General features: G+C 43.7%; 1 protein-coding gene across 6 annotated transcripts in view; it reads left to right on the top strand.

Moving 5' to 3' along the window:
• LOC124179261 (nesprin-1) overlaps positions 1 to 24,178 on the top strand; it is a 136,964-nt gene that overhangs the window by 48,624 nt on the left and 64,162 nt on the right. For 3 of the 6 annotated variants that reach the window (XM_046563496.1, XM_046563495.1, XM_046563497.1), the window contains 22 exons: positions 131 to 277; positions 393 to 933; positions 1,492 to 3,175; positions 3,299 to 3,407; positions 3,492 to 3,506; positions 3,627 to 4,668; positions 4,747 to 10,284; positions 10,377 to 10,665; positions 10,749 to 11,268; positions 11,335 to 11,783; positions 11,876 to 12,071; positions 12,515 to 12,589; positions 14,088 to 14,240; positions 14,330 to 16,577; positions 16,763 to 18,074; positions 18,161 to 18,524; positions 18,636 to 19,244; positions 19,347 to 20,132; positions 20,217 to 21,377; positions 21,846 to 21,938; positions 22,203 to 22,988; positions 23,515 to 24,165. In XM_046563496.1, coding sequence (XP_046419452.1) covers positions 131 to 277; positions 393 to 933; positions 1,492 to 3,175; positions 3,299 to 3,407; positions 3,492 to 3,506; positions 3,627 to 4,668; positions 4,747 to 10,284; positions 10,377 to 10,665; positions 10,749 to 11,268; positions 11,335 to 11,783; positions 11,876 to 12,071; positions 12,515 to 12,589; positions 14,088 to 14,240; positions 14,330 to 16,577; positions 16,763 to 18,074; positions 18,161 to 18,524; positions 18,636 to 19,244; positions 19,347 to 20,132; positions 20,217 to 21,377; positions 21,846 to 21,938; positions 22,203 to 22,988; positions 23,515 to 24,165 — 18,768 coding nt within the window. The remainder of the gene's footprint in view (positions 1 to 130; positions 278 to 392; positions 934 to 1,491; positions 3,176 to 3,298; positions 3,408 to 3,491; positions 3,507 to 3,626; positions 4,669 to 4,746; positions 10,285 to 10,376; positions 10,666 to 10,748; positions 11,269 to 11,334; positions 11,784 to 11,875; positions 12,072 to 12,514; positions 12,590 to 14,087; positions 14,241 to 14,329; positions 16,578 to 16,762; positions 18,075 to 18,160; positions 18,525 to 18,635; positions 19,245 to 19,346; positions 20,133 to 20,216; positions 21,378 to 21,845; positions 21,939 to 22,202; positions 22,989 to 23,514; positions 24,166 to 24,178) is intronic. The other 3 variants (XM_046563499.1, XM_046563501.1, XM_046563500.1) reach the window with 2 other exon arrangements.

Genomic DNA, 24,178 nt, shown 5'->3' with positions numbered 1-24,178 from the left:
GCGTTCTACTCCATTCGTTTGTTACAGGCTAATTTCATTCATTTTCGTTTTCGAATCAAGTTTTCCATTCGTTTAAATATTGAAGATACTTCGATTACTTAGTGTTTATTTTGAGAAATTTTGCATTCAGGAATACATGCTGTTCAGAAGTGAAACTGACGACAAATCAGTCAGTTACCGGAAACTTCAGAATCTTGTCGATACTCCGAGCATGATCAGCATAACTCGAGACTCTTGGAGACAGATTGAAACCTTATGGAATAAAATGGAAATCCTGGTAAGTCACGCAAGCATGCAATTGTCACTTATGGTCTTTAGTTTTTTTTTATTTTCATGATGCTGATGATCGAAACAATGATTTTATAATCTACGTGTACAATTTCTTACGACAGATGCTACGCTGGCTTTGGCTTCTGGATTCATCGCTCCCCGGTGAGTTTGGAGAAGTGGGAAGATGGCTGGCTGGAGCCGAGCAAATCCTCAAATCGGACGGTGACATCCCGGATGAAATGACGGAGGAGACCGCAAGTATAATTTCAAACAAGCTCGAAGAGCACAAGAAATACTTTTTGGACTTGCCGGAGGTTACGGAGAAATTCCAAGGCATTAGAGGATCTCCTGTCGCTCAGCAAATCTCTCTGGAACAACTGGAAAGCATAGCTTCGAGACTGGCGACTTTACCGACTCGCGCTGCTAAGCGCAGAATCCGTCTTAAGTTCCTAGAACACAAATGTTGTCTGATCGCGTTCCTATTCTTAGTCGAGACGAAATTGAAGGGCTGGAGTGTGAAGTACGGAACGGAGGATAAAGTTCATCAGATGCTCGAACAGTACAGGAACTTCGTCTCGAGAAATAGAATATTCCAGGAATTTCAGAAGGCGTATTTGGACATGCAACAAGTCGTTGAGGAGTACAAGAGGGAGGGAGACGTTGGTGAGTTGACGAGATAACTCTACGTATTAACGTTAGAATCACATAATTATCGTCACAGATATGCGGTAATTACGTGATCTATGACTTTTTTCTGGCGAAGAAAAAAAAACAACCAGTAAAATTCTCATACATACATCTTTAGTCGAGAGGTCACGCGGCACGTTTATAGTTATCTAAGCAAGTGTGATAATGGCTTGGCGTTCATCGGTATTTTTATTTCACTGACGCGTTGGACATCAATTTTTGAGTTACGACGTATCGAGTGTTAGATCGGTAACACTGCTTTTTAATAGATAGAAGATAGATTACAACTACTTAGGAAGTTTATTACTCTTGTGTTCAGCTTCTTTCGATTTAGCGCCGATAAGGCCATTATGGTATAAGAATTATTCGCAAGTGTGTCGGAGGCACTCCTTACAATATAAAGCATTATAAGCTATAAGTCCATTTCAGAATACTGCCTCACCTTCATACATACACAAAATTGAGTAACGTTTAAGCTTTGTCACGGATTTAATTTGTACCCAATGAACTTATGAATTGGCATTTTTTTTACAGACCGGCAGGAATCCATCAGTGCCGATCGATTTATGCGAGAGACCGGTGAAAAGTGGAAAAACGTATCAATGGATTTGCGCTGTGTGCAAAGTATGCTTGAAGAAGTTGTTGCATATTGGCGTCGCTGGGCCACCGTGGCCGACGATTTTGAATCTTGGCTATCCAAGGCTGAACCGGCACTAGAATTACCGGATGAGGAACGAATGGAGTTCTTCCAGGACATCAGCGTGCGGAAAGATAAATACCAGCAGCTATCAGACACTGTTAGCTTCCTCATAGCAACCTCCGACGAACAGGTTGCTCTTCAATTGAAGGACCGGTACACCCGAATGACATCGAGATGGGAGAACCTCTTCTCCGAAGCGAAGCAATACATGCACGCCGGAGATTTACTTAGAAATAGAAAGGACTACAGAGCGGGAGTTGAGACCTTGCAGAAATGGTTGAGAAACGCAGAATCAGTACTATCCACGACGCAGCTAACTTCGACCGAAAGAATCAAGGCCTACGGAGAACAGCTTCAACTTTTGCACAACGAAGTCGAAGGAATAGAGGAGTTGTTTAGGAACATTAGTAAAAAGTTCCAATGTCTTATTCAAGACATGTCACGGGAGGAAGTTGATAAGATGATGAACACCTTGAAGAAAGAGAAAGAGGCTCTCGTCAAGGTCCGCGCTTTGATACCGATGCAGCTGCACTTGTATCACCAGCTTCTCGTTCAGCAAGAATCCTTGGAAGCTGGGCAGAAGGAAATCTCCAACTGGTTAGACGAGGCGGAACGTTTGTTGACCTCAATTAATCTTGCGGGAGGCAGAGACGCGGCTTTGGCTCACCTCGATCGTCACAAAGCATTTTTCTCACGGACATTGTACTACAAGTCCATGTTGGAATCTAAGAACAAAGTTTTCTCCAGTATGGTGAAGTCAGTGGACTGTCAGGCGAGTACAGAGGTTGCCGAAGGAGGAGCTGCTCTTCGTGATTTGAACGACCGATTTGCTCACGTTTCGCAATCAGCACAGATATGGGAGCAGCGACTTCAAGAAGCCGTGCGCTGTTGGACGAAATTCCGTGAGTGTGAAAGACAGATTTCGGAATGGCTTTCTGCTGCGGAAACCTTGATAAACGACAAACACATCGACAGTCGTCAATCCGTGGAATACCACAAGAACTTCTTTGGGAAGGTTAACGAAAAATGGATCCAGGACTTGATCAACGCGGGTCAAGATCTCAGGAACGCTCTACCGGCAGAACAACAGGCTCCGATCGTCGAGGCTTTAAACAATCTGCAAAAACGTTGGAAGGAAGTCTTAACATTTGCACCGCTTCATCTGATGCGACTTGAGTTCCGCCTTGACGAGGCTGCCTTTTTACAGTACTTGAAAGAAATTGAGATGGAGATTAACTCGGAACAACAGGCACTTATTAAAAACGACGATGTTGGAGGGATCGTCCAACGAAATACGGAGTTCTTCGTGAGTCGCGGTGTCGTTTTAGAAGTAGAACGCTGCCTGCAAACTTTGAAAAAGATCAGCACGGCTTATCATCTCCTTAAGCCAGACGACTCAAGTCTTAATGAAGCAACTCAGAGAGCAGAGAATCAATGGGAAGACACGGCACAACGCGTTGAAACCCTGAGGGAACAACTGCGCAAAGTGCCTGAACAATGGGCTGCTTACAGACAAAAGTGAGATTCTGTTCATCATTTCTAGTCATAATATATTTCGGGATAATGTTTCATAATATGAACCGCGATATTAAAAACGCCTTTGTTAAATTTCATTAAATTTTGCTCTTCCTTTGATCACAGGTTTAACGAGATGGTGCACTGGATGGACCACGTTGACAGCACTCTGAGAACTATTTTACAGGAAGTGAGCTCCTTGGAGGAATTCGAAAAAGAGAAGACGGTATTCCAAGTAAGTGGAGTTATCGCTGATTTATTTATGTTTCGTCGACGATTTACTGAGTAGATTGTATTTCTGTCCTGCTAACCTGGATAGCTTCACACGGTGACGGTAAATATGGAGATTAGATGAGATTACGATTAGTTACTAATTAAATCTACTTTTTTTCGCGATAATGCCGGTTATTCACATTACACATTTTTGACGTCCAATTTGTTTGTTTTCCAACAGCAAATATGCCGCGAGGCTGACAGCAAACGAGAGGAGATGAAGTGGTTGGTACAGACTTTGGATAGCCTCGCCTCGAATCGTTCGGATCACGAAGCAATATCTGAGCAAAATCAACTGGAACAACTTATCACGCGTTACAAGAACTTGATACCAACAATTGAGATCACGATGACAAAGACGGATATCTACTCGAAGAGTTATACCTACCGGAAAGAGGTCCGTGAGGTTTGTACTTTACTCGAAAAGGTCCGCGAGCAATCTACTGTTCCTGTTAAACCCGAAAGTATCGAGATCTTGCGCAAAGCACTTTCGCACCAAGAGACGCGTCTCACTCAGCTGGAACAACAGAGAGCCAATATTGTCAGTATGCTGCAACGTGGAAAAGACATACTGAAAGATCAGCACGCACCGACCTTCGTGTCCTCAGAAGTCCAGCAACTGGAATCAAGCTGGAATAACACCTATGGGCAGAGTATCGAGGCTTTGAAGACCTTAAAGAGCACTCAGAAACTCTGGAGCAACTATCAGCAACAAAAGGAGGAGGTCTTGAATTTGATAGAGCAGGCAGAAGGCGAACTCAGGGGCGTCGAGACGGGCTGTCATGATTCTAACCAAATGTCTGCTGACCTTCAGAGTAAACACGAGCTGAGTATCACGTTGCGCAAGGCTGCCGAAGAGATGTTGAAGAAGCTGAGAGATGTTTACAGCAACCTTTCAGAGGTTACCGCACCCGAGAAGAGACCCGTTTTGGAAAAAGAAATCACTGATGTAGAAAAAAGGCTTCACGTCACCCTTGAGACTGTTCAGGAACGGGTCGTTTTTCTACAACAATTTAATGCGAAGTGGACCAAGTTCCAGGCCAGACTCGGTGAATTACAGTCTTGGACACAACAGAGTGCACCGCAACTTCTCGCTCAGATACAAGAAATATCAACATCTCCGGAGGAACGTGTACGCAAAACCGAGAGCCTGCAAAAACAGATATACGAAAAAATAACCGTGTTGAAGGTTCTCGACGAAGAGTCTTTGCAGTTGGTAAAGGGTAAGTGTGATTCTCTAGTGTAGCAATTCTTATGAAACAAGTATATACACGGTAACTGATTCTCTTTTACATTTACAGATGACAAGGACAATCTTGAGGCGAAGAAATTACGTGCGGAAATTATAGAACTTCAAGAAGCTGCGAATTCTTTGAACAAAAGTATAGTGTACCAAAAGGAAATGGCTGGTCGCAATTTGGCTACATGGAAAGAATATGAAGTTGGTATTCAGCAGCTCAAGCCTTGGGTAGAACAGGCCGAGATCAAAGCAGCTACGATCGGCTCGAAACCGTCCACGCTTGCACAGGCAACCGAAATGCTGTCAACGGCAAAGGCCTTCGAAAAACAATGCGAGGAGCAGCTTCCACAGGTCCAAGAACTGTGGGTACTTAGCCAACAGATCGCGGGTAGAACAGTCGCACCTGACGAGGTGGATGCTGTTCATACTCGGTGGAACTCCGTCCACGATGTAGCCATCCAAACAGCAACTAAACTGGACAAACTAGTATCGTCCTGGAACACGTTTGAATCAGAGGCAAAGGAATTTGACTCTTGGCTGCAGGTTAGCGAGAAGGGATCTTTGGAGGAGCCGAACGTAAAGACGCCGGAGACGGTGAAATTAGAACGAGAACTTGCTCGTTTGAAGGAATTCAACAAGGACATATCCGACAGGCAAGCCCAATTGATATCTCTGACGCAGGTCTCAGATCACATCAGTCATGGCCTGGCGTTGGAAGGTGCAACTAATTTGAAGGGACGGGTGGTCGAGATGAAGGCTCGCGTGAATAAGCTAGCTGACATTGTCAGAGGCCAGATAAACCAAGTATCAGACGCTTTACTTGCCCGACAAGAGTTCCAGATTAAACTGACAGACTTTGACAACTGGATGTCAAGACTGCGAGCAAACATAGCTGAGATCAGCGATGTGAACGCTGATAATGTCGACACGAACCTGCAAGCGGTACACGCGTATTTGCAGGAACATTCTGACAAGCAGCCCAGCTTTGCTGGCATTTACGAAGAGGTAAAGCATCTTTCGGAACAAAGCTCACCGGAAGAAGTGGCAGCGCTGAATGAACTTTATTCCTCTCTAGCTACGAAGTACCAGGCTCTTGAGGACGATCTGAATCAGAAAAAGAAAGGACTCGAAAAATGGGCGGAACTTTTGAGCTGGCACGCAGACACGAGTGCCCAGTTGAGTCACAGTAAGTATCAAGTCGATGCCCATAAACCAACTGTATCTGACTTGGAAAGGTTGACATCAGAATTGCAGACGATGTCGACTAAGATTAACACTTGGAAGGTACAAGTACCCCAGGTGGACACTTCGATGGGTGTGCAAGTGCGCGATAAATTGGAGAAACCACTGACAGCTTCCGCTTTGGTGCATGAACTTGAAGCCAAGGCTGTCACTCTGCAGACTGAACTCGCTACGAAGCGTGACAAACTGGAAAATTTGAGTGCCCGTTGGGATAACTTCAGAAAAACGCAGCAAATTTTAACAGAAGAAATTACCAGAACACAAACCACACTCCAGGATATCACCATGAAGGTTGATACCTGCGAAAAGTTGGCTCCAGCGGTTGAGCAGATTGAGCAACTAATCGCTGATCATCAGCAACGTGAACCGGACAAGGAAACTCTGCATCGTGAGGGAAATACCCTGATGAAAGAGGATCAGAGAGCTGTGACTAATATCCAGGTTGTCTTATCTTCGACAGATGCCAACTGGGAGAAAGTTAATGAGCTATTGAGAGAGCAGAAGAATAAATATGCCGATATGGATGGTGGTTGGAAGCAATTTTTAGAAGCTAAAAAGAAGCTATCCAGCCATCTTAAACAATCAAAAACATTGTGCCAATCTATACAGGAAGTGCCAAATGATATAACGCAAGCAAGCGCTGCTCTTGACAAGCATAAGAAAGCCGCTGATATGCTGAAGAAGGGAAAGCAATCCTTGGAGAAAATGGACAACAAAGCGCAGCAGTTAATCAAGGAAGCGTCACTAATGCCAAACTTTAAGTCTGAGCTTATAGAAAAAGACCTCGCAAAAATGCGCAAGCAGTATCAGGACGCGTATACAAACGTCGTGGAGAAGACTCAGATTTACGAAACTCAGGTGATCATATGGAAGCAAATTGATGAAGCAAAGTACGAATTATCGAGGTGGTTGAGTGACACAAATGAAGCATTGATGAGTGCCTGCAAAAATTTATCTGATGCTGAAAATGGGCAACTGAAGCTTGCCAGGTATCGCGACGAATTGCCGGCTCACCAATTACTCCGACAAGGCATTGCAGCGAAGACTGCCCAATTATCGAAAATGAATAACAATGCAAGTATACCCACACTGAAGTCCCTCAGTGATTTGTTGGACGATCAATTCAGGGTCGTCAAGGAGTCAGCAGATAAACTGGAGTCCGTGACTTCGTCATTCCATGAAAAAGAGAAGAATATTCGAGAAGAACTAAAGCGATCTGGAGAGGCGATTTCGAAAATTCGTGAAGACATTATTAAGTGCGATGATCTAACGGGTGAAAACACGAAAATTCTTGCAAGGATCAACAAATGCCAAGCGCTAAAAGGCGAATTGGAACAAGCTAACAATGCTCTTTCTGCCGTAGAGAAAAAGGTAACAGACATGTCCTCGGAATATCCAGCTATTTCCAAGTCTACGTTACCTAAGGAACTTCAAGCACTGCAGCAACGTCATGACGGTGTGGCCAGTCATGCTGATAAGGTAAGCGCCACTCTGGTAGCCTTCTTGACAAAGTTGTATCACGAGAAATTTGGAGCCCTGCAACGCATGGTGGCTACACATAAAGAAAAGGTAGCTTGGTGTGAACCGGAGCAAAGTAGTGATCGGTATAATCTTGAGGTGAAGATGGCTTCGCTCATTGATGTAGAGACAGGAATATCTGATTGCGAATCCCGTAAAGCTGACGTGGATAATTCATTAAAGTTGTTGGAGTCAGTGGAGAGTAAGGAAACAATGATCGGATTAAAGGCAGAACGCGACAAGGTTGCTGCGGATTTGAAATCGCTGAAGAAAAGTTATTCGAAGATAAAACAAGTCTTAGATCGCAATATTGCTCTGTGGCAACGATACGAGCTGATGTCGGAAAATGTTTCGAGTTGGTTGAAGGAAACTGAGAATAAAATTAGAATAGAAAGTAGTGTTCAGGTAACTCTCACTGATGTTGAAAATAAAATCAAGGAAATAGTTGAGTTCCAGACAATTGTCTCGAAGTATGAAGCGGAAATTAAAGAATTGAGTAGCTTGGGCGAAGACATTCTTAAAGTGAGCCCAGAGTCCCGTGTTGGCCAGTACGTAGGTCACTTGAATACTCGCTATCAAGCTATTGTGAAATTTTTATCATCGCATTTGGAGCGCCTTGAAGAAGTTGCAAGAGGTCGCGACCAATACCATGTTAATGTTAAGGAACTCGAAGCTTGGATTAAAGGTGCTGAACAGAAATTGAACAAGTTTGGTGAGATCTCTGGACCAAAGGCTATAACCTTCTATCAATCGCGATTGAAAGAACTGAAAGGATTCGCTGAAGAACGTGAGAAAGGTCAAGTAATTTTGAATCGTACTGCAGAAGCTGGAGAAGCTCTGTATTCCAGAATCACGCCAGAGAATCGAGAAACCATTAGAACGGAGTTACGTAATCTCAGAAATCAAGTGGAGTCATTGACGGACCGAGCTAACGTTATTTACAAGCGAATTGAAAGCGATATGATGCACAGGTCATCTTTCGAGGACAAATACTCTCAAGTCAAGCAATGGGTATTTGATGCTCAGACCAAACTCGCAGAAAAGTGCCACCTCTTGCCTAACCTTCAAGAAAAGAAATTGGAACTCCACTTTTTCCGAACAATCGCTCAGGATGTGAACGTGCATAGAAATATCTTGCAACAACTTCAGGACAGACTTCCGACCATGTCAGATGACGACGCAGCTGAGATGTTGAAAAACGTGATCGACGCATACGATCAGCTTTCGGAGAATGTTGAAAACAAGATTAGTACGTCAGAAAAATATGTGGCCAACCATGAATCTTACTTGCAATCGATTGAAAAGATGCGAGACTGGATCAATACTCTGGTAAATGAGGCATCGCCTGTCACAGATGATTTAACTATCGACAGAGACACTGCAAAGGCAAAAATAGCCCTCATAGAAAATATACTTCAACAAAAGCCTGAAGGAGATCGAATTATGAAAGAGGTTACCGACCAGTTGAACGTCGTACTGGAACAAACTTCGTTGCAAGGACAGCAGCCTCTTCTGAAGCTACACAGCGAATTGAAGTGGGACGAGTTTATCCAGAAATGTCTCGAATCTCGAGACAAGTTGAATCAACTTTTCGACAAGTGGGCAGAGTTTGAAAAGGTCGTCGAATCGCTGGAAACGTGGATAAAGCAGATGGAACCACAAGTTAAAGATCAGAGTTTGAAGAGTACGGAAGACACTAAGCGAATTCACCTGCAGAAATTGAAAGGACTGGAGGAAGATATAAATGCGAAAAGTGGAGATTTCAACGCCGCTGTTGAAAAAAGCCAGGCAATCGAAGGTGAGTCAGAATTGGCCACGAAAATATCACGACAAGCAACGAGATATCAAGCTATCAAAAATCAAGCAAAGGAAGCAGTCGCGCGATACGAACAATTCGTCAAGGAGCACAAAATCTTCAATGAGAAGTACAACCAATTCTTAGAATGGGTTCGTGACGTTGATAGGGAATTGAAAAAACACAGTCAAATCGTCGGTGACTTATCGGTGTTGCAGACCAGGCAGAAGAACATACGTGACTTGGCCGACACTCGAACCAAAGAAAATGCTAAATTTGAATCGGTCATAGACCTTGGAGAAAAATTGTACGCTCATACATCACCGGATGGTAGAGAAATTGTTCGTCAGCAGTTGCGTAACTTGAGAACCGTGTGGGACGGTTTCTCAGAGGACTTGCAATCCGCGATGCAAAAGTTAGATCAATGCCTGATGCAATTTGCTGAATTTTCACTTTCTCAAGAGCAACTTACCACGTGGCTCCGTGATGTGGAACGTGCCATGCACCAACATACAGAGTTAAAGTCATCTTTACAGGAAAAACGAGCTCAGCTGCAAAACCACAAGATAATGCATCAAGAAATAATGTCTCATCAGGCCTTGGTGGAATCTGTTTGTGACAAAGCTCAGCAACTCGTTGATCAAACAAAAGATTCGTCGCTCAATGTCTACCTGCAATCCATCAAGCAACTGTTCCAGAATATTGTGGGTAAGTCACAGGATCTGTTGGAGAATCTGGAAGACTGCGTCGACAAGCACAATCAGTTTAATGCACAATGTAAGAGTTTCACTGATTGGTTGAGCGGTGAACACGAAAAACTGCTGGAGTGCAATGATGTCACGGGAGAAAAGGGTGATATCACTCGTCGACTTGCGACTCTTGCTGTTCTGAAGGACGGACAAACTCAGGGAGCTAATCGTCTTGCTAGTCTGAAGGAGCTAGGTGCAACTGTTTCGAAGAGTACCGCACCAAAAGGACAAGAAGTCATCAATAAAGAAATTGCAAGTCTGGAAGCCGATTTGCACCAACATCTGAGTGAAATCGGTAAGTTTGGAAGTCAATACTGTCAACGCAACCAATTGTGTGTGAAAGGCTAAAGCAATTCAATGAATATGTATCTGTGTCTGTGATTCTAGAATCGGTGGAGAACAAGCAAATTGGTGCGCTCCAAAAGTGGCAAGATTTCGAGGACCAGTTGGAGTCACACACTCGATGGTTCCGTGCAATGGAAGCTGCGTTCCGAGATCAACAGCTTCAAGCCACTCTGAAAGACAAGGAAAGTCAACTGAGTACCTTTAAAGATAAACGTGAATCTATTGCGAAACAGGAGCGAGAAATTGACGAATTTGTCGATAAATCTCACGGTCTTCTTCACGCCAGTAGCGTAGATCGTATTAAACCATTGATTTCTCAGATTAGTAACAGGTAAGCAAGTGGTTTGAAAAAATAATAAGTAATGTACCTGATATAAACTCTTTTTCAATAACTTGTAACTGATTTTATCAAAGGTATCAATTACTTCATGTGCTGAGTAAAGAAGTGATCCATCGATGCCAAACCCTCGTCGACGATCACCGAGCTTTCCAGGACAAGCTGGAGGCCGTTAACGCCTGGCTTGGTCCATTGGAGCAAAATTTGGCTGGTTTAAAAAAAGAGGAGGTCGGTGGTAACCTCGAAGCAAAGGGGTCTCGCCTACAGGTTCTTCTTGCAGAGCGGGAACAAGCTGAACATCGTCTGACTGGATTGACAGCCGCAGGTGAAAGAATTCTTCCGGACACATCGGCTCAAGGTCGAGAGGTTATCAGACACGAACTTCGCCACGCACGTGAACGATGGGACAAATTGGCTGAGGGCATTAAGGAACAACAGAAGAAACAAGATGCACATTCGCTCCAATGGTCCAGTTACCAGGACACGCTTCAACAAACGCTGGCCTGGCTGGACAGTATGGAAAGAACTTTGAAGCAGGACTCGGCGGCTGTCTGGTCGTCGCTACAAGAAATCCGATCCAAGCTGCTGAAGAACAAGGTAAGCAATTTTCGATGCTGGCGAGTAGTGGCTAGAATGACATATGTTTGTTTTTTACTACTTCAGACAATCCATCAAGAGATCCTTGCCCACAAACGCATCATCGAAGCCATATCTGAAAAGGCAAATGCTTTGGCTCAGAGTGCCCAAACACCAGCTGACATTCAAGAGAAAGCAAAGTCGATTTCTCAGAGGTACGAAAAACTCGGAGAAGCCTCTCAGAAGGGAATTTCCAACCTCGAAGCGCTCTTAGAGATATTCCAACAATTCCATGATCTTCAGAAGGCCTACCAAGATTATCAGAAGCAGCAATGGGAGAGACTTGCTAATTACACTGACTACACCGGAAATAAGGCGGTCTTACAAGCTAGATTAGCCAAAGTGATTGAGATACAGGATAGTCAAGGCGAAGGTGAACTTAAACTCCGTGTCCTCAGTGATCATGTAGCCCAAAGCGCTGGCAGCCTTCCACCAAGGTCTCAGGAATCCATGGAAAGAGATTTGACAAATCTTAGGTCAGTTATAAAAGTCTCAGAACCTATTGATCTGAGTTCATTCTCCCAGTACGTGGCATTTTGATTTGACGTCAGCTGACGTTTGATTTCAGATTTGAAAACAAAAAGTTTACCACAGCTGTGAGCGATGTTATTCGCGGAATCGAAGAACGAATTCAACAGTGGAGCGAGTACGAAAACTCTTTGGACAGATTATTGGCTTGGCTCTCCGAAGCCGAAGCTTCTCTGAAGAATTACACTCTGCGTAATACAATCGAAGAAAAGCAGGAACAACTAGAAAAATATCAGGTGAGACAAACACTGTTGCAGCTTTTGCTGTTGGTTCGAAATGTCCAAGGCCCATGATAATGAATTCCGCGAGTCGTTATTCGACATTATTACACATAGTGATTTGCCAAAAAGAACCCTACGCAAGTTAGTCACATACCACTCAACGTAGACAAAAAATTGGAAGTTGCAAGACGTTTCCATTTCAACATCTTTTTCTCACGCTTAGTCAACACTAAGATTAGAACACGAAAAAAAAGCGAATGAAGAAGTGCTTGCTTCGAATAGATTTTTTCGCACGATAATTACTCACGCGCACTTATTCGTCGTTTAAGAATATTTACGTCAACGTACAGATTTTCTTCGCATGAATCTCGATTATAACTAAGTGTTATTGTCGTGTATACCCTTTTAATGGCTTACGCACGAAGAATCCTTCACACGTACCTAATGAAATGTCTTAGGATCTGCAAAAAATAACGGAGTCTCGAGGTTCAGATGTGACGGAACTGGTAGCGCTGGGTGACCACCTCGATCAAGTAAGAGATCACACTCTCTGGCTCCATCTGTAGGGCCCGAAGCTTGGTTGGGCTTGAATCGGCACTCTAGGGGCTGGGGCTCGTTGCAGTATCTTATCAATTACTACTCACTTACACGTTGCATTGCTTTCAGGGAACCATTGAGTAGGCTACTTTCTTCTCGTATAATAAAGCTTCCAGCTTTCATCGGTGGCAGTTGTCGGCGGGAATGCTTCGAAATTTTTCTTTTGTGTAGTACAACAAGTTTACTTGTATCGCTAAAAGTGGAATAGTATCTGTATCCACTTGACTTGGTAATTTATCTTGCTAAAAAATAAACATGCCTGTTGTACTGCACATTAAATTCACGGAATCGGCGTCTCGTTGAAGTGGGATCTTCGGCATTCATTGAATACACTTTAAGTCTCTTTTTATAGTACGGATATATCCACAGATTCAATCTTCAACAACGCGCTGATTCCGATATTGCTTGATGTATAAGCCATAGGCATAGTATACTTAGGCCCTGCATAGACAATAGTCTTTACTCAACAGAGACTGATGATCACTTTTCACCTTGATGACAAGGGATAGGCAAACGTCGATTTGTTGCACTTCTGAATGTGGGTCCTATTTGTTATTATGCCCGTGTCGTTGAAAAGCTTCCAGGCTTGATCACTGTGTCTTTCTGTTTTGTCTTGTAGGAGGATCGCACTGTGGCGTGCCTGGAGCATCTATGCCTCTTTTTCTCGCTACCTTTGTTTCTGGCTATTTATCTCTATGTTAACGCGTATGAAAATTAGTCTAACCAGAAAGTAGGCAGGCTTACATTCATTCATTCAATGATTCGTATACACCAGAAATATGTCACGTACACAGTAAAACCAAATAGATACCTACATGAGTTTCACCAAACTTTATCCAAGCATATTTTCTTAAATTTTTGGTATATTATTATACAATGTCAGTTAGCATTAAACACGGGTACCTTCCTTTTTTAAGATACTGGTTTCACTTTTAAAGAAATCTACACGTTGATTTTCATAGTTCTACCTCCCTATACTCGTGACACATTGTTACTTCGTAAATAAGACTTGCATTCACAGGATGTACCTCGTAACTCTTGACATGTGACATGACACGGTTCACTATAAAGAAAATACTGATGGTGAAAATGGTCCCTATTACAAAGTGAAGAATACTCTTCCGAAATCTATACTCTGAATTTTTCTTTCTTTGATTAATCGACCCGATTTACCTGCAGAATTTTCTGTCATTCATTAGAGAATAAAGCATTTGTTTTAATTCGACTTGATTTCCAGCTGCTATCAATAGACGACTGCTATGTTCACGACATTTATCAATTCACTTCACTCGTTTAGATGGCATTGGCATGTGGGTTTAATGGTAGAAATTTAACATTTGCAAAGAAATTCTTCTTTTCGTGACACTATGATTATACAGAAAGTATAAATAACCCGGAAGTAAACGCGCCCTAATATCATTATGTTTTCTACAGTCATTGATCGTGAATTTGCGCCACAATGAAGCCGAGTTTGACAAAATGAGCGATGACTCTTCGGAACTTATACAAATTAGTGGGGAAACAAGATTCTCCGCAAGCGTTCAGCAGGTCACGTCTCGTTTCCAATCCATTCAAACAACTGCCAAGGTACATAACTACCGTTCTTCATGATTCGCGTATTCATTGTATCAATTCAACTTTGTTCCGCTCTAAATACTTGTTGTCTCGTTGTATAGGAACTGATAAAGAAGTGCGAACAAGCAGCAGCTGATCACCAGGCCTACTTGGAGCACTACAAGCATTGTTCAGAATGGCTGGCAACCGCACAGTCGAAGTTCCAAACTTCTCGAGATGGAATTTCGGGAACTCGTCAGGAGTTAATTTCACACAGTAATGCATTGAAGGAGCTTTTGGCGCAGCAGGCTTCAGCCAACCTTCTGGTAAACAGTACAGTTGAAGCTGGCGAGCGCCTTTATCCTACCACTGGAATGGAGGGCAGAGAAATTATCCGGCAGCAGCTTCTGGAGCTCCAACAAGCCATGGAAACGCTCTACGATGGCGTTGCGTCCACAGATCGTGAAATACAAACGAAACTCTCACGCTGGTCAGGCTTTGATGAATGCAGTGACGGATTCAAAAAGTGGCTGGAGGAAGTCGAAGCACAGCTACCCTCAGAAATCGAGCTGAAGACAACCTTGGATGAAAAACGTGCGCAGCTTCAAGTCTATCGCACTTTTCTGCACGAGACTCAGTCTCATCAACAAGACCTGTTCAATTTACGCGACAAAGCGGACAGCCTTCCAGATCGCACAGACAAAATTGACCATGTCCTCGATGAACTTTCCAAAAAACATGCCTTCATCCTAAAGCGTGCTCAAGGTTTCGTTGAAAGATATGAAGCAATAGTGAGCGATCATCAGCAGTACAGTAAGGCTGTTCTCGACACCCACGAATGGCTAGATGCCACTCATAACGCAGTGAATCTTTGGGGAGATGCGGAACTGGAACGTGTTTCTTTGCACACGAATCTCGACCGCCTGCAGAACCTACTGCAAAGTCTTCCCGAGGATGAGCCACGCGTTCAGCAGATACGAGCGCTGGGCGAAAAGGTAATACCTGGAACATTGGAATCGGGACAAGTGAATATCCGTTCGCAGATCGACTCCTCTCAGCAGGAATGGGAAGGGTTGGTATCCGCTGTAAAGTCAACTATCGAAGCGTTGGAAAACAAGCTTCAACAGTGGAACGAATTTGAGTCATCGAAGGAAGCATGTTTTGCTTGGCTACGTGAAACCGACACCAAACTGCACGCGGTGGATCTGAAGTCAACTCTGCAAGAAAAGAAAGATCAGTCAGAGAAACTTCGCGCTCTTCAGGGTGAGGTCAGGGCTAAGGAACTTGAAATAGACGCAGTCACAGAGCGAGCTCAACAGTTGCACAAGAACATCACATCACGGACCTCGCAAATATCTGAACTTGGAATAAAGTATCAGCAAATATCGAGCAAGGTTAAGGATCTCAACAATCGTTGGCAACAGTATTTCACCAGTCATCAAGAATTTGACCATCACTTGTCCGAGTGTATGCAGTGGCTTGAAGACATCAGAAACAAATTGGCTTATTGCTCCGACCTTAGCGCTTCGTCGCAGAAAGACTTGGAGAGTAAAATGGAAATTATCCAAGACCTGCTCTTATACAAGGAAGATGGATTCTCAAAGGTTCAAGGCATCGTTGAATTGGCCCAGACGGTACTCGCGAATACCGCACCGCCTGGACATCAGGCCATAAACGACGCTCTGGCCAAGCTTCAAGAGCAATGGAGTGCCTTAGCTTCGAAAATGCTGGAAACCAAGACAAACCTGGACGATTCCATAAATAATTGGGCTGGTTTACTCGAACAAATTCAATCGATTAATAAAACCGTAGAGTACATGCAGACTTCGGTTAACGAAATATCACAGTTTCAGTCTACAATGTCTGAGAAGCGATCCCAATTAGAGCGAATCAAGACCTTGGAGGAACGCGTCCGTTGCGAAAATATCGAAGTCGATAGTCTCAAGGCCAAGGTCGCCGAGATGATAGCGAGCGGACAACAAAGCCTAGCTGCCTCACAAGCACAGGACATTCTAAACAAGTTTGACTCCCTATTTGAGAAAATCAAATCGCTTCTTTCCGAACGCGAGGATCAATACAAAGACCACCGTCTTTACAAAGAGGCACACGACGATCTTATCGGCTGGCTCAGCCGTGCACGCGAAAAAATACCATCGATGAAGCAACGATCGCTCAGTGATAAACTTGCAATTGAAAACGCTGTTGCTCCACTTGAAAGTCTATTGAATAAAAAGGCTCAGGGTGAATTGCTGGTCGAACACCTTCAGCACACTGGTGAAGTGGTCTGCGCAAGTACCAGTGATCAAGGACAGGAAGTAATTCGAAACGACATTCGTGCACTCACTGAGAGTTTTGAAGGGCTATTCAAAGGTACACTATTTTTTTTTTTGAAAACTATTTTATCTCGAAGCACATTGAATAATAACGTCTGAAAAATTTTAATTTCTGTTTAAATATTATTCAAAGTTGAATATAGGTTTCGATAATTGCCATTCACGAGTGAATCCTATTTTTATCGGTTTTCTAAATCATTCTCTTATTATTTCCATTTCTAGACATCAAGCAACAGAAAGATCAACTGGAAGCCACCGTTAGTCAGTGGCGAGATTATAAGGACGAATACGAGAGACTCAGTGACTGGCTGCAACAATTCGATATCTTAATAAAGGCACAGAAGAACGCTCTCTTACCAAACGTGAAAGAGAAAGAAAAGCAGGTGAAGGAAGTCAAGGAAATACTGGAAAACTTGCTCAAGGGACAAGAGCAAATAGACAAATTCAATAAGACTGCATCAGGGTTGTTATCTTCACATCTTGACACATACGTGAACAACCAACTAAGGCATTTAAACTCCAGATACCAAGTACAAGTGAATCTTGCCAAGGATGTCGTTAAGAAGGTGGAAACGAACTTTGCTCAACACCAAGAGTACGAAACAAATCTCGGCAAGGCTCACGCATGGATTGAGAATGCTAAACAAATTATTCGCCAAGGTACCGAAGCTGCCTCTACAAGCAGCCGGGATGAATTACAATCCAGACTGAACAAAATACAAGAACTCCTCAGAAAACGGGAAGATGGACAAAATTTGGTACATCTTACCGTAAATTGTGGCGAAAAAGTGATGCGTAACACGAGATCTGACGGCCGTGAAGAGATCAACTCACAATTGAAGGAAATCCAAAATGATTGGGAGAGATTGGTGAAGAAGATATCGACGACTAAGGTCCACTTGGAGACCAGCCTTCTTCAGTGGGCCGATTATAGCTCTTCATACTCGCAGTTACAGCAATGGATTAACGACCGTGAGGCAAAACTACAGCAAGTTTGCGAACAGAAGGTATCGAAGGCCAGGAAAGGTCTGGCTGGTCTCAGTTCACTGGCTATCGGTGAAAGGAAGGCCAATCTGCGCCAGACGAACAGCATCGTTCAAGATATCGTTGCATTCGAGCCTATGATTCAATCTGTAACGACAAAGGCTGAGGATCTTCAGCAGGCAACGCCAGCTACAGAAATATCAATCAAATACGAAACGCTTAGTAAACAAGCCCAGGAATTGTATGCTAAACAGAAGGAAACCGTCGAACAGCATCAAGCATTCATTGATAGTGGTAATGAGTTCATTCAATGGATCCGTGTTGCGAAGGAACGGTTAGGAAAATGTTCGGAACCTACTGGAGATAAAGAGTCCCTTTCTAGCAAGATCACGCAGCTGAAAGTGCTGGAGAGTGAACTTCCAGAAGGCCAACAGAAGCTCGAGAAAGCTCTACAACAAGGTAACGCTGCGTGTCAAGTGGCTGATGCCGAAGATAAAGAAATTATCGAGGAAGAAGTTGCTCTTCTCCAAGAAGAGTACGATAATTACGTGTAAGTATTAGACTTGGAAATTTGATCGACGTTTAGCGTAAATTGTAAATTGAATATAATCGAACTAATCAATTTTTTTTTCACAGCGATTCCTTGAACAGCACCAAATCTCTGCTTGAGATTGGTATAGTCAAGTGGACTGAATATGAAGATCAGTTTTCTGAAGCCTCTGATTGGTTAACGCAAACTGAACAGCTGGTGCGACCATACAACAAGCTACAGGATAGCCTTGAAGAAAAGAAAACTGTACTAGAAGAATTTCAGGTTCATTTGCAGACGTTGTTCGATTGGCAGAAAGAATTGGATCGTCTTAATATGAAGGCACAGATGCTTCTCGAAACTTGTGCTGATACCAGAATCTCAAATGCTGTTACTCAGCTGACTACAAAATACAATGCGTTATTGTCACTGGCAAAGGAAATTATGCGAAGATTGGAATTACATTATCAGGTAAGTTTGATACCAAGTTGAGCAGTTTAAACATCAGAATTCGAAATTATTTTATTCTAATTTGAGGCGTCAGTCCATTTTCTGATGGTACGGTTTTTTAAATGTAAATAGGAGCATCAGCAACACAATACCCTCTACCAAGAATGTGAAGATTGGATTGAACGAACACGCGATAAGCTGGGAGAGTGTAAAGAGATACCAAACACGTTAGCAGAAGTGAACAACAAGTTGCATGCCTGCAAAACTATTCGTCAGACTTTAGAACAAGGTCAGAACAAGCTTCGCTATGTGCTTGAGTTGAAAGAAAAGGTCATTATGAACACGGAGCAGAACGGTGCGGCAAAGATTCAGGAGGATACTGAAAATCTGAAAACTGAATTCGACAAGCTACTGGCAGACGTCGAAGAAGCGAAGCAGAAACTCGCTACAAGAGCTGGTGTCTTAGAAGAGCTTAACAAAATGCATAGGTTGATCGCTGACTGGATTGAAGAGGTCGAACACAAAGTACAGCCCGAAGAAGGATTCCGAAATGACCTCAGTGAGAAGCGAGCTCTCCTCGAGAAGTATAAAACGGTGCAACGTGACATAAATGGTCATGCGGAGACAGTAGATCGCCTTAAAGCTCGTCTGATCGAAGATTCAAGCATCCCAAAAGACGCTTACGAAGCGACGATTGCAAAGTACGAGGAGTTGAAGACCCTTGTGGTCGCTAGAATCAGTGTAAGTAAACTATGGTCTTACCTTGCAGCATTCAAATACTTGGCATATTTTAGATTCTATCCACAGAACATCCCATATTTTATTTTTCATCTTTGCATTCAGGACTTAGAAGAACAAGTGAAGGAACATGATCGCCTACGCCAAGCTCAAAATGAAGCCGTAGAATGGGTTCGTCGCGCCAAGGTTGAACTGCAGCGGTACGGTGACACTCACGGCGAGAAGGCGAAGGTCATTGAACGAGAGCAGAAGGTGAACCAGATCATAGCATCCATGCCAGAAGGTGAATCTTTGATCAAAAAGGCAGTGGAACTGAGCGATTCTGTCATTTTGACTACTGGCTCTGAAGGACAAGATTCTATTAAGCAAGACGTTAAGCAACTAAACGCTGACTGGGAATCACTGAAAACTCAGTCACGTGACAGCCAATGTACTTTGGCAAGCTGCATCGTGACTTGGACCCAATTCACAACTGCGTTTGATAGCATGAAGGATTGGCTTGATCAGTTCAGGAAGAAGGTCAGCAACGAGTCTGCCAAGGACAACAAAACCCCGGAAGACCTGGAACGATGCAAACGTATCGTTGAAGAGGCAGTTCGTCAGAAACCAGTACTCGAAGACCTAAACGATAAATGTGAAGCTCTTTTGGAAGTAAGCGCGTGTAGTTGGGCCAGGGATAAAACAGTACAGCTTCAATCAGCATACACGACCCTGCTGACAGAAGCACAAAGTCTCGTATCCAAAGTTGAGAAGAATCTGTCCGACCATACGGAGTTCCTCAAGGCTAAAAAGGAACTCGAAGAATGGCTTCATACTGCTCATGGTTCTGTCCAAGACTGTATTGGAGTTGGCGATATCGAGTGGGCTAAAGATAAGCTGGAAACTACACGTGTAAGTACCAAAAATGTTGAATTCAGAAGTATAGTAGGTATTAAAGGAGGGGTTCATTGCGAATACTTTTGTTGAAAATTTCAGGTCGTTGCAACACGAATAACCGAGGGCCAACATTTGCTATCAACGTTGCAAGACGCGTTTGCAAAAGCGATAAATACCGCTCTTCCGGAACAACAAGAGCAGCTACGAACTGACATGGCAGATCTACGTTCAAGCTGGGAGCAGCTCAGCATGGACCTCAACAGCATTCAGGCGCAAGTGAAATCGGTTCTAAGTCGGTGGGAGGACTATGCAGAATCTCGAGCACGGTTTGAGAGTTGGCTGAGCGAAGCTGAAGAATCCGTCAAGGTGCTTCCCGAGACGAAAGGTGAGCTTGGAGAAATGAAAAGACTTCTGGAGAGGACCAAGCATGCCCAAGACGAAGTGAAGGGCAAACGATCTGACCTTGACCACCTGCTGAACGAGGCTGACGAATTATCCAGCTGGGCCAAGAACAATACCACCAAGGAACAGACTAAGCTGTTGCTGAATCGGTGGGAGAAACTGGGTAGTCACGTTCAGGAGCGGAAACGACTCCTTGAGGAGGAGCTCCAAGAGTACAACGGTTATCACGCAGCTCTTCAGGAGACTGAAAAATGGTTACTGCAAATCTCATTCCAGCTTATGGCTCATAACTCATTATACATCACCAACAAGGATCAGACGATTGAGCAGATGAAACAGCACGAGATTCTGCTCGAAGAGATTCAAAAGTATCAGTCTACACTCGATGACCTCAGAGCGAAAGGATCCGGTCAGATAAAACGCTACGTTTCAGCCGCTCCGGGGATCGAATCAACCATCGAAACGCAGCTCCAAAATGTGCAGGAAAGCTACAATGCTCTCCTGGGCACTGCACTTCAGATAAAGAACCGATTGGCCGAGTCTTTAGCGAAGTTCCAAGAGTATGAAAACACCCTTGAAAGCATAATGAAGAACCTGGATACTTACGAGCCGGAAATTGCTCAAGAGTTGGAAGCGCCGATTGACAATCTGGAGGATGCACAGCGCAGTTTGGAGAGTGCGAGAATACTTCACAATAAATTGCAATCAGAAAAGGCGCGCCTTGCTTTAGCTGTAGAAGCCTGCGAAGCCGCTGCTGCGTGCGTTTCTCGACCCGGAAGTCCGCTCGACGCACCACCTGTACAAATTCCAGCTAGAGAAGTCGAAGTGCGAACTCGGCTCGAAGACCTCATAGACCAGGTATGACTTCCGAAAGTTTTGTAGAGTTTCCGTAGCTGTAATATGCACCGTATTTGTTATCGCTGTTTTGATTAGGTCAACCCGCTTAGAAGTACAGTTCTTATCAGCTAATTTTCTCCTGAATGATGACTAATTTTTATTCTGCTACAATTTGTTAGTCATCGTTTTTCAATTGATTGAAAAAAACAGTTACGTGGAATTATAATTCGTGACCTATTTGCACGTTACCGATAATTTTGTGGCTGATTTTATGTTTTTAATTTTTTCTTCGCATGAAGTGTTATAGAAGCTAGGATCTCTGTATTGTATCCTAGTAAATAAGATTTTTTTCTAATTCAGTGCAGCATTAAGTATGAGATAGCAAGAACAAAGTTACTCGGATCTTGCACTTTTGTTGCTAATCTATTTCTTATTATTTTTGCATGATGTTTGATGTGAATTTTTGTTTTTGTTCACCCTTCAAAACAGAAAAATAACGAGGATTCAGGAAGACTGAAAGCTCTGCTAGATATTATTGAGCACAGCGGCTTCTTAGCGAAACTTAATTACATGTATGACAAGGTTTGCATCACTTTTATTTTTATTTCGCTATGTGTAAGAACATATTCTCATGATTACTGCATTTTTGTAAATTATTTTATTTTCATAATGTTCGTTCGTATTTAACACGGCTTGATTCTACACTAACAGTTCTGATTGAAATCCCATAACTATAGTAATGTATCGGTCTCATTGAAAATTATTTCAACTCATATGAACCAATCAATTCGTTCATGCTGACGCAAAGCATTAATTTTTTAATACCAACGTATTCCGTGATCACAGATGCAAACGCACTTGACTACAGTCACTGAGGCGGTTGGTTCTCTTGAGGAACGTGCCCATCAGCGGAACGCCCTGAGCGTTTGGGTGAACCAGCAGCGGGCTCTTTGCGCCGAGTGGAAGTCAAGACCAGCAAAATTGCGGCCAGAAGCTGCACACACCGAGCTTCAAGCGATGAACGAATTACTGGCTGGGGTTGGAGAGCGTCGAACTCGAGCCCTCACAGAACTTTCCTCGGCTCAGGGCGGTCAAACCGATGACCTTGAATCAGGCCTCAACAAGTTAGAGGGAGAATTGATCGAGGCGATAGCCGGGAAGCAGGCAACCCAAGACCTGATCGAGAGGTACAGATCTCACGTTCAGGATATTCAGACTTGGTTCGATAATTTGTCGAAAAGAGCAGACGTTGTGGACAAGGGTAGTGGTCTGACAATTGCTCAAAAGATCTCCACCGTTCAAGAAATCACCGCCGAATTCGAATCTCAGGGTCCAGGTAAGCTGGATGAAGTCAAGAAGCTTGGTGACCTGGTTATGGACTCGGTCAGCAATCTTGACTCCCAGCAAATTGAGGAGCAGATAAAATCCGTCGAAAGGAGGTACGGTGACATCGGTAAGAAGCTTCAACGCAAGAGCCAGGTACTGGACATGACCGCTCAAGGTATTGAAGCCACGAGACGCGAGATTGAAGAAAACAGAAAATGGGTTGCTGAGAAAAAGCAAGTTGCCAGAACATCTGAGCCCATCGGTTACGAGAGCAGAATGGCCGATGAGAAGCTTCTATCTCTCAAGGCAAGTATATGAAATTTCTATTAGTAATACCAACCTTTTTTCGAACATCTTGAAGGTTCCTGCAGGGATACTTTTCAGCGCCACTTTCTGTTTGTAATCATTTTTTTCACCACTTGATAATGTTTATATGATGTATGATAGTGTATCCATCGATTGATCATCCCCAGCTTAATTACAGAATATTATTATCAGTTTGAATTTAAATGTGTGGCATTGATAGTAACGCCCGAAAATCTCTCTCGCTTTCTCTTACGACGTTTGATCAAAAGAACATTTATTTAGAGCAGCAATAGATATTAATCAGAGCGTAGAAAGCTGGCTTATCTGTGAATTCTGGTGCTTAAGCCGCCTATCGCCGACTGGCTGAAGATGATAAATCGTTCGATTCCTTGAATAATTTCGTGCAAGCAAACTTACATTATTTATGGTTCGCGGTTGATTGCAGAGCTGCACAATCGACAGCGTCTTTACATTGCTACCTACAGTTCCGCAATTCCTTCTGACATTTGAGACAATTAAATTACAGGCACTGCTCAAGGAGGCTGAGGGAAAACAGGTCCTTATTGGAACACTGGAAAAAAGGGTCAGCAACATGCAAAATGAGTTGGAAACCAGTGAGCAACAACAACTCGAGTCAGACTCGCGAGCACTGCGGGGTGAGCAGGTGGAGCTGTGCTCCATTCTGAGGGAAGAAATTTCGGGTACCACAGCGGCTGCGGATGCTCGACGAAAGCTCGAGACGGACTTAGAGCGCGCTCGACTGTGGATAAAAGCGAAGAGCAGCGACCTGAAGAAGCTCAGCGGCTATTTACCGTTGAAGGCGAAAAAAGTGGAGCAAGATATCAGCCAGCATCATGGTTTTGAATCCGACATTGCAAACTTCAACGAGACTGAACTCAACGATGTCCTTAAGCAAGGTAACGCGCTGCTCAAGGATTGCACCGACGAGGATCGCGGTCGGCTTCAAGCAGTATTGAATACCGTTAACGAAGAGTATGACGCGCTGAAGAAAGAAGCTCAAGAAAAACAGGCGGCCCTTGCTGACCTTCTCCAAGGACGAAAGGCCTTCGAAAATGACTTGGACAGGTGCCAACGATGGATCAACGAAGCTGAGGTCGCAACGTCCGTGGAACTCCGTACCACCAGCGTCGATGTCCTTCGCGAACAACTGGCCAAGGTAAGCGACGTTT

Source organism: Neodiprion fabricii, chromosome 3 (assembly GCF_021155785.1).
Source record: "Neodiprion fabricii isolate iyNeoFabr1 chromosome 3, iyNeoFabr1.1, whole genome shotgun sequence".
Classification (NCBI taxonomy): Eukaryota; Metazoa; Arthropoda; class Insecta; order Hymenoptera; family Diprionidae; genus Neodiprion; species Neodiprion fabricii.
The sequence above is the reverse complement of the archived record's forward strand: the minus strand, read 5'-3'. Positions and strand labels throughout refer to the sequence as shown.